This window comes from Chaetura pelagica, unplaced genomic scaffold (assembly GCF_000747805.2).
Source record: "Chaetura pelagica isolate M959 unplaced genomic scaffold, ChaPel_1.0 scaffold17, whole genome shotgun sequence".
NCBI lineage: Eukaryota > Metazoa > Chordata > Aves > Apodiformes > Apodidae > Chaetura > Chaetura pelagica.
Window position 1 is genome coordinate 4,715,954 of NW_009970726.1, and position 8,973 is coordinate 4,724,926.

At 41.4% G+C, this 8,973-nt stretch overlaps 2 protein-coding genes across 2 annotated transcripts in view; one reads left to right on the forward strand and one right to left on the reverse strand.

The window, feature by feature from the left end:
• The window catches only part of MAP3K8 (mitogen-activated protein kinase kinase kinase 8), a 15,878-nt gene extending 12,010 nt beyond the window's left edge, over positions 1-3,868 (reverse strand). Inside the window, exons 1-2 of the mRNA XM_010006972.1 lie at positions 3,834-3,868; positions 2,653-3,013 (exon numbers count right to left, since the gene is read on the reverse strand). Of these exons, the coding sequence (XP_010005274.1) occupies positions 2,653-3,013; positions 3,834-3,868 (396 nt within the window). The remainder of the gene's footprint in view (positions 1-2,652; positions 3,014-3,833) is intronic.
• A 917-nt stretch (positions 3,869-4,785) lies between these two features.
• The window catches only part of MTPAP (mitochondrial poly(A) polymerase), an 18,726-nt gene continuing 14,538 nt past the window's right edge, over positions 4,786-8,973 (forward strand). The window contains exon 1 of the mRNA XM_010007035.1: positions 4,786-4,873. Coding sequence (XP_010005337.1) covers positions 4,786-4,873 — 88 coding nt within the window. The remainder of the gene's footprint in view (positions 4,874-8,973) is intronic.

The window sequence follows — 8,973 nt, forward strand, 5'->3', positions numbered from 1 at the left end:
GTTCAGCAGTCTTTATTTAGAAACCCCAAACGGGAACAGTATGTGAGGTGTGGCATTCATTCACAGCTCAGGCATCCATGTTTCTCTCCAGTGACTAACTTACAAAGTGTAAGTTGCAATTAATCATCTTGAAACAACAACAACAGCAGCTGGGTTAATGAAATTACCCACCTCTTGTTATTAGATTTACCTGCACATGTTTGTCCTTCCTGTAATCTGCTAACTTGTTATGCCACATACCTGTTACTCACAGGCTATCTTATACAATGTGAGCAAGAGTTTCAGCATTTCCTAATATCACATGCACTGCTAGGAAAACCCATTTTAATTTTCCATCTTGTATCAGAGTTTCTGCTGCTTATTAAAAGGTCAAAGAATCTGCCACGACTTTGCCAGCCACTTTCTAGTGTTATACAGTAGTTCAAAAGAAGAAAAAAAGAGTGGGAGTCACAGTGCTCTACGTGGGTATGCTGGGAGCTTTGGTTCTCTATACTGTCAACAGGGCAAGCAGGGTTCCTCCAGGAACCAATTCAGAGCATCTAAGTCAGTATCTTGCTCTAAATCTGCCTCTGAAACAGCTCCCTCCCTCTGCAGGCGACTGAGACCAAACTCTTTTAACTCAAGAGAGGTAACTCTCTCAAACTACAGCCATGTGAGTACTGCTTGAGGTTTAATGCTACTTCTTCAGTTTCTTAATATTCTCTCAGCTGAAGAATTAGTAATGTTTCCTGTACTTATGCTTCTAATTTGTCCAGTGATATACAGTATTGTCAGCAACTGCAGTATCATTAACCTGTTTACTGCTACTTTTTTGAGACTCTTGAAGATACACAAAAGCAGACAAAGGACACTTATCATTTCATGCCTGTCACATGATCTCACATACCCAGCCCTTGAGCTACCCTTTGTAAGGTAACAGCATATGAGGAACACTATTTGGTTCAGATTTCTTTTCAAGATGTAATGCACATAATCTTTCTGTGCTTTAACTGCTTTCATGTTTCTCAATTAGGGAAGTATCTTCTTGACTGCCAAAACTGTCATTTGTGGCTAGTATCCATATGAATTAAGTCAATCCTTTAAAGTTCTTAATTTTGGGTAGAATAAATTCTTAACTATTGATGACTGTGTGTCTTTCAGTAACAAGTATTTTGCTTAGGATACACAGATTGAGCCTCCCATACTTATCAGAGCCAAGGTAAAGACTAACAACCCACACACCTCATCAGCTTGCTTTGGGTTAAGACTAGCTAATGCACATGGGTTACACCTACCCTGGGAAGTAACACAGACTGAGCGGAATGGATTGGTCGAGCAAGAGAGCAAGGACCACCACACTATTCACATTTTCAGGAGCCTTTCAGGACTAGTTCCTGCCCTGATTCTGTGGAGTAAATGTTGGTTTGTGGTCGTAACGCATCCACCAGTTTAATTTCAACTGAAAGAAATTCAGCTTGTGCACTCCAAGACCTTTTGTGACTCAAGGCACGGTGCAGTCATGCGGGTCCCCAGACAAGCAGAAACACTCCTGATCTTAACTACAATACTGTAGATATTTACAGTGTAGATGCACCTGCTAAAATGCATGTGCAGGTAATGCCCTGCCTCCACCTCAGTTGCTTAATGGGATCACGTGTGCCTAATAATACTTGGTTCATACCAATTGTATGCATCTGTAGAAATAGCATGCAAGCAAAACAACCACGAGTATGTAGTATGGTGTCTATACTAAGTACAGGGAACATTTAATATTAGTAAGTGTCATTTCAATGTCACAGAGTTTAAAAAGTGACTTTTGCAATACTGCAATGTTCCCTTCAAATCAGAATACAGCAGTACCCTGTGCTATTTCACATCTGAGTAACCACAAACATGTTCACACATAAAACACAATACATGCAATATATTTAAGATGATAGATGTAGGACATCATATTGAAATAAAGCAGCAGAATAAACATATATGAATAAACTTCCATTTCATGATTGATTGTTCCTAGAGCAACTGATTTTAAATAGAAGTCCCATGTCACTAGCATCTGCAGATGCTTGAAAAACACAAATAATCTTTGGGAAAAAATGAACATATTTCAAAACAACTCATCTATCATTGAATTTTGCAGTGTGTGATATTACATAATATTGCAATTCTGAAAGTCACATTTGATACTATACACTTCTTCTCTTTACATTACTTTTTAAATTTTGTGCAGCGAATTCAGTAACTATACCAAATAGATCCTGGACCTTTATTTAAGAGTTTTGCATAAGAAATTATTTTTTACTGTGTGAACACAAGGCACTGGAAAACCCTTGCAGCCTCCCAGATCTATAAGCCACCATACATGTGGCTTCTGCTTTCTTATTGCATGTCTTACGTTTGTATTCAATGTTGGGAAATGTTTTCTAATCTCCAGGGATACCAAGAGGCAACATAGGGTGGATCTTTCTGAACAAAAGATCTTTCTTCATAGCTGCCTGAGACTGCAGGGGCTAGACTTGATGACTTCAGAGATCCATCCCCTCAAGTCCCAGGTTGCACAAGGAACTACAGCCTGACTGTTACTCCTGGGACTGGGGGGTGACCTTTATTTAGATTAGCTTCTAACTCCAAAGGTCTACTAATTTCCAAGCAAAAATAAGAGAGACATACCATATTCAAGAGGATTCCAGATTCTTGCTGTCTGCATCCTTTACACTGTTTTGCAGTGTTAGACACCTGGTTTGCAAACGCAAGCAGATCTTCCACAGTCCCATATTTGACAGAGGATGTCAAAGAAACATCCCTTTCACAAAAGAGTAAAGATTCCGCACGTTCTTCATTTTGATTTGCCTCTTCACACATTGTAATTAAGCCGTCTTCATAGACTGCAAGGTCTCCACCTGGATAAAGGTTTTCCATGATGTCTATCACCTCAGACATATTTAAATTAGTTAGCAACAAGTCAATCTCCTCTTTACTATCACTACCCGTGCTCATATACTCCATTACTGTCCACTTTGCAAAACCACTCCTGAAAAAAAAGAAACAAACAAACCTGAAAACACTTGTCACCTACATTTGTTTAAGCAAAGTAGAGAAAGCAGTGATTAGGGTGGTGGACAGCTCATCATTATAGAGTTAGATTTAAAAGTACTTTGCTAGTGAAATTTTGTTTAGAGCAAACCTCCCCTGTAAATTCTTGGAATTTACTTTGATAAAGCTTTTTGTTAGAGGAACAGCAAGGAAGCACAAAACTAGTAATATTTTGCTGGATATGCAGAAATGAAAGAGCACTCTGAATACAGATGAAGGAGTTCATTATTTGGAAATGAATGACACAGAGAGATATAAACATACTGCATTAGTTTGTCCCCAGTGTGCAACTTATGCAAGCTGTCCAGAAGAGAAGGCCATGAAGCAAGATCATTCTATTAGTAAGAAGCATCTGTTAGCATCGTTGCAAAAAACACAAGTCACGAGATACACAATCCTTCTTTTTTGTAAATAACTGACCAGAACTTGACTTGAACTGAAATTCTCACCAGCTTCAGAAAAAAGTCAGAAACTGAGTTATCACACAAGTAATGACCTTCTGAAGCAGTTTTCAGCAGTTTGTTCTGTCCTCACTAGCCTTAACAATAATTTTTACAGATCTATCTTTACCATTTTGCTGAAGTGGACTTTCACTACAAGAAACCAGGTTCGATATCCCAACAAATCCCTTCCCAACCCCAGGTTCCTACTTTAAGCCAGAGAGAGTTACTCTGTTCAAGGCAAAAACATATGCATGGTCAGTTATTAACATACTTACACAAATAGTTTTCAACACATAAATGTCTAGAAGCACTTACCTTGTATTTATCCTGGTTACATCACACAAAACCATCAAAAATGTCTCAATATAATCCCTATAGTCGTCATGGTTCTCGAACCCGTGTTTACCAACGATGATAATTTCACAGTGTTCTCTAGCAGTCTATTAAAAAAAGCAAAACAAATAAAGCCATGGCAGACCAGCCCAAGCAGAAGGACTGGTTTATACTCATATGATCATTTGCTTCACAGGCTTCATGGAAAGAAAAACTAGTAATCACAAGGCTGAGATAACAGGGGATTTTTTGCAGAAAGAAAAAAACATGACAACTCAAAAAAAGAAACAAACTACGATCATCCAGATTTCCAAGTAGTAGTGAAAAATAACTTTTCCATGGTTAGGTCCTGCATTTTTATTCTCTCTGCCTCATGCTTGCTAATAGCAAAAAAGAGAAGGAACTCCATTTCCTCTAGCAGAACTGAGCAGAGCGTGCCCTATTTAGAGAGTTCTCATTTCCCTTTTTTCATAATCCACTGCAACCATCTATTCTCTGAAAAAGATAACAACCAGACAAAAAGATAACTTAAAAAAAAAAGAAAAAACAAAAGCAGCAAGCACAACCTATTTATCTCAAGGCCAAGCAGCAGACTCGGTCCCCTGAGGCCACGAAGCAATGCCCAGGTACAGTTTCTGGTAATGATCATTATCTTTCTTACCCTCCCCGCAAGGACGTGGAACCTTTGTGGCACATATTTCTCATGGGTTAGAGCATTTACGTCAGCTCTAACGTTGAAGAAAACCGAGTAAAATGACGCGGCTGCCTTGGCAAATAAACTGAGAGCACGTGTTTGGAGCTCGGAAGGCAGGACCGCAGGGACCAGCAGCTGCAGCTCAGGGAAAGGCAAAGGGGAGCCAGTGCCTGTGGGGCTGCGCGCCCCTTTTCAAACCCCTGGGATGATGCTGGCAGAGCAGCTCCGTGGCCCCCCAGGATGGACACAGCAACTTCCACCAGCACTCTACACCAGTTCACCCAGCCTCAAGCCAACCTGACAGCACCCCTAGCACCAGGGCAGCCGGGTAGGAAACCCTGCAGTCACCAGCACTGCTCGAGCTGTGAGCATCCAGCCTGCTGGGAGAGGTCAGGATTTTCCACCTTCTCAAGAAATGAATGATGCCAGGGGTGTTTTCTAACCCTTAGCACTCCCATCTTCTGCCTTTATGCTCAAGCTAAAGGCTGCTAACAAAGCCTGAAAGCGTTTACTTTTTATTATAAAGGGGTTTCTATTTTCTCCCACAGCATGGCTTTTATTCGTTGCTCTTTTTTTGGTGAGGAATTATGGGGGTGCAGAAAAAAACAAACACTCCAGGTCATAAAAAGAACAGAGAGACAGTATAAAGTCAGGCACAGTTAGAAACTAATCCTGAGGAACTTTCTGAAGAAGAACATGAGGCTCTAGATGCTCTAGTCTTTTGTGGATAAAGGCTAGTACATACCAAAATTTAACTAATTCACTATCTGATAATGCTTTCAGGCATAAGGCATCTGTACAGCATAGACCAAATGCAGCTTTCTATCAGTGCCAGCTCTGCTCTGTTCATTTATTGTATTTCCATCACTGGGACATTTTGCCAACAGGGAATTAATTTTTCCTTTTATCCCCAAAATCCTGTACTAGTAGCTGTGGTGGGCACTCAAGTGATGTTCTATATCATTATATACAACCCAGGTACATGAAAAAAATATATGACTAAGTGTGCTTTACTTAGGTTTTCAGTTAAAAAATTGTTTTACCTACAGTGGAAAAATAAAACTACATGTAAGCACTTCAGCCAGTTGCTAAAGCACAAGACTCTTTCACCAGATTTGCCATTATTTCATCACCACCACATGAGTAATTTGCAAGCCAAGAGTTTATTCCTCTATCACAACTAGCTTTTTCTTAAACCCCCTTTTTTTCTGAGAGGTGTGCTGCTTGAGAGCATCCTCATATCCATCGTATCAAGAGTAACTAGATACCAGACTTCTGAGCCCCTGGGTCAAGGATCAAGAAAACACAAAACCAAGCAAGAACTAAAAAAAAAATAAATAATAAAAAGAAATAATTTAACCCATAAAAAAACCCACAAACAACCCAACCCCCCCCCCACAAACAACCCAAAAGGTGCTTCGAAGGGCTCTACACAATCACACACTCACAATAAAGATTTCTTGTGCTGCTTTTAGGGAGTCATTTTCTGGCCTAAGTGGTAAGGAACTGCCCACCCGTGATGAAAAAACGTCCCTATTTGCTTTTAAAATAACTTATCTACAGACCTTGAAAAACACATTCCCTCTGGAAAAAAAAAAAAAAAAAAAAAAAAAGTAAAAAAAAACCCCAAACAAACAAACAAAAAAGTGAGTACTGTTATTAGTGTCAAGTAACCATTGTTCAAATACAGGACAACCTTTCAGTTTATTGATATGAGTACATTAATAAAATCATGCTTATAAGATTAACAGGCCATAAAGGAGAAGATGGGGTGAGTTAGGGAAGACAGGTCTTAAAAGTGGCAGAGAATGTATGAGGGAGTTAGATGTATAGTATAAAACATTTTCTGTAAACATCTGTGTCAGAGATTATCCCAAATTAATGAGAATGTCCTTAAAGCGGAGGAAATATTTTAGCTTTGCTCTCATCTAGATGTGTTTTCGAGGGAAGTGTGTTGGAAGGCATCACGCTCCTTGAATTCTTGGCTCATCTAAGGACTGCGCAGGAGTCACTGCAGACACTTATGAAGAATAATATTTACTCAAAGCTTTAGAAGGATTAGTAGGATTTTCGTACTTATTCAAAGAATAAGAATCTGAAATTAACTTCCAATTTAAGGATCAAGAACTTGTTTGAAGGCTTGATCTGTTGATGTTCAGGGTTATTTGGCATGGTGAACTCCAGCAGGACACAACTGGATTTGAAGACCTAGGCAATTTTTCCTAGTCTTCTTTCTCTTCCGGTGGGAGCTGGTCAGCCCAAAGGCCTTTTCATCTTGAACAAACTCTGGAGTCCTTGCATCAGGGAAGATCCAGTAAAAATGGTGTTAGGATCCTTTTGCCTGTGGCTGCCTAAAAGAGGCTCCATAAAGGTAGTTACACTGGCAACATAAAGCCTCTGGCTGTAGGTGCATTTCCACATAAAAATCCTGCTTATGTCCTGGAGTTACACTTCAGTCACCAAATCAAATATACTCTTTGGTACCGGGGGAGCCCTTCCCGCGGCCTCCGGAGTTCCCCTGCGCGTCTGGAGGGGATCCCGGCAGCTCCCCACATGCTCTCAGTTTAAGCGTTGTCTGATGAAAACTTCAACTGAAACTCTGGTGGAATTTAGGACGACAATGCGAAGGATTTGTTAGCAGCAAGAGGATTAAAATACCCTGGGAGACGGCAGCGGTAGTTTGGTAATGGTTAGAACCGTGCAGGGCTACATTTTATTTCTCGCGTCTGGAGGGGATCCCGGCAGCTCCCCACATGCTCTCAGTTTAAGCGTTGTCTGATGAAAACTTCAACTGAAACTCTGGTGGAATTTAGGACGACAATGCGAAGGATTTGTTAGCAGCAAGAGGATTAAAATACCCTGGGAGACGGCAGCGGTAGTTTGGTAATGGTTAGAACCGTGCAGGGCTACATTTTATTTCTCATCCAAAGGGCAGTAACTCTTGCAGGACTGTGCTGCCCAACTGCTCATCACTGAATTGGGTTTTTAGGGAGGGAAGCAGCACCTCTTGATCACCACAACCAGTTGCCATGGCACTAGGAGCTGATGACCTCCAGGTTCCATGAGACACAAGCTGCATTTTCTGTTATCTGCACTCTAATGACTGTTTGCTTATTGAAGTCAATGAAGCTATAGGACAAACACTCACCTTAGGCTTCTGTGTTTTATCAGTACATACAAATCATTTTGTTTATATTATCTGGACACGCTGACTCCTTCATTTGAAGATTACCTGTTTGCTACCTGCCCTACCTTGTTGGAAATTGCCCACAGTATGGCACAAAGGACAGTTTGAAACATGCAGGGATCCAGCCAGACTCACTACCTGATTTTGTTTTCCTTAGCATCACCATTTCATGTGTGGAACTATCTTAGCAGGGTTAACCTCTGTTCACAAATGGTAACTATTTTCCAAAATATGCAGATGATCAATCCATTATCAAACCTCCATAAGGGAATAAGTATCTCCTTTGTCAAGTTTGATCTTGTTCAGCTGCACTGCTCAGTGCATTCACTAAGAAATGTCTGTGAAAGCAAAACACAAGAAAGTTGAAAATTCCTAAAGGAAGAAAAAAGACAGAAGAAATTAAGGGGATTTAAGAATATGGTACAGGAGAGATAAAAAGGAGAGAGGCCAGGCCTAGAAAAGTGTGGAAGTGGCAGCACCTTGAAAGCAGGAGGTTAAAGCTGAGTAACACCCTGAACACGCAGCAGCTCCCACGCCAGGGGATACCTCAGGTATCCTCTTTCAGGAACTTGCTTGGGTTATTAGTTTTCCTAACCCCACAATTAATTTTAATGAAACCATTTTTCTTTTTTTAGGCCAGCTTCAAAGGGAAACAGAGGAGGAGTTTCTCTCTCTCCACATCAATGAGTTTAGGAAGGACAAGTCATGGAATTCCAGGGGAAACTTACATGCTTACCATGGAGAGAGATGGAGGAGGCACCAGTTCCTGCTCCCTGGCACGTGTACAAAGGCTGTAACCCGAAATGCAGTATTTTACAAGCAATCTACCCTGTCTTTTTGGATTGCCCTGGGGTACAAAACAAAGTTACTAAGGTCGTTGCCATTACCTACAGACCCTGTGCTATCTGCAGGCTCCCAACAGAGCAGCTCAGCAGCCAGGACTTGCCAACAGAGTAAGACACGTGGCCCTTAACATACACTGCAGATGTACCCATAAATTTTACATAAATTACTGCTTTTAACACCAAATAAAACTCTGTCTGTGCCTTTCCACCCCTAGGCAGCCCCAGAGCAGCCCGACCACAGCTCCTGGGGCGCCCTGCAGCTCTGCCTTCCCAACCCCACCCTGACCCTGCCCGTGCACCCCCGGCACGGCACGGGACGGGACCGACGCGTTATCTCCCCTCCAGGGCCACCTTCCCGCGCACCCTCACCCCGCCCTGCTCACGGGGGGCCCGCAC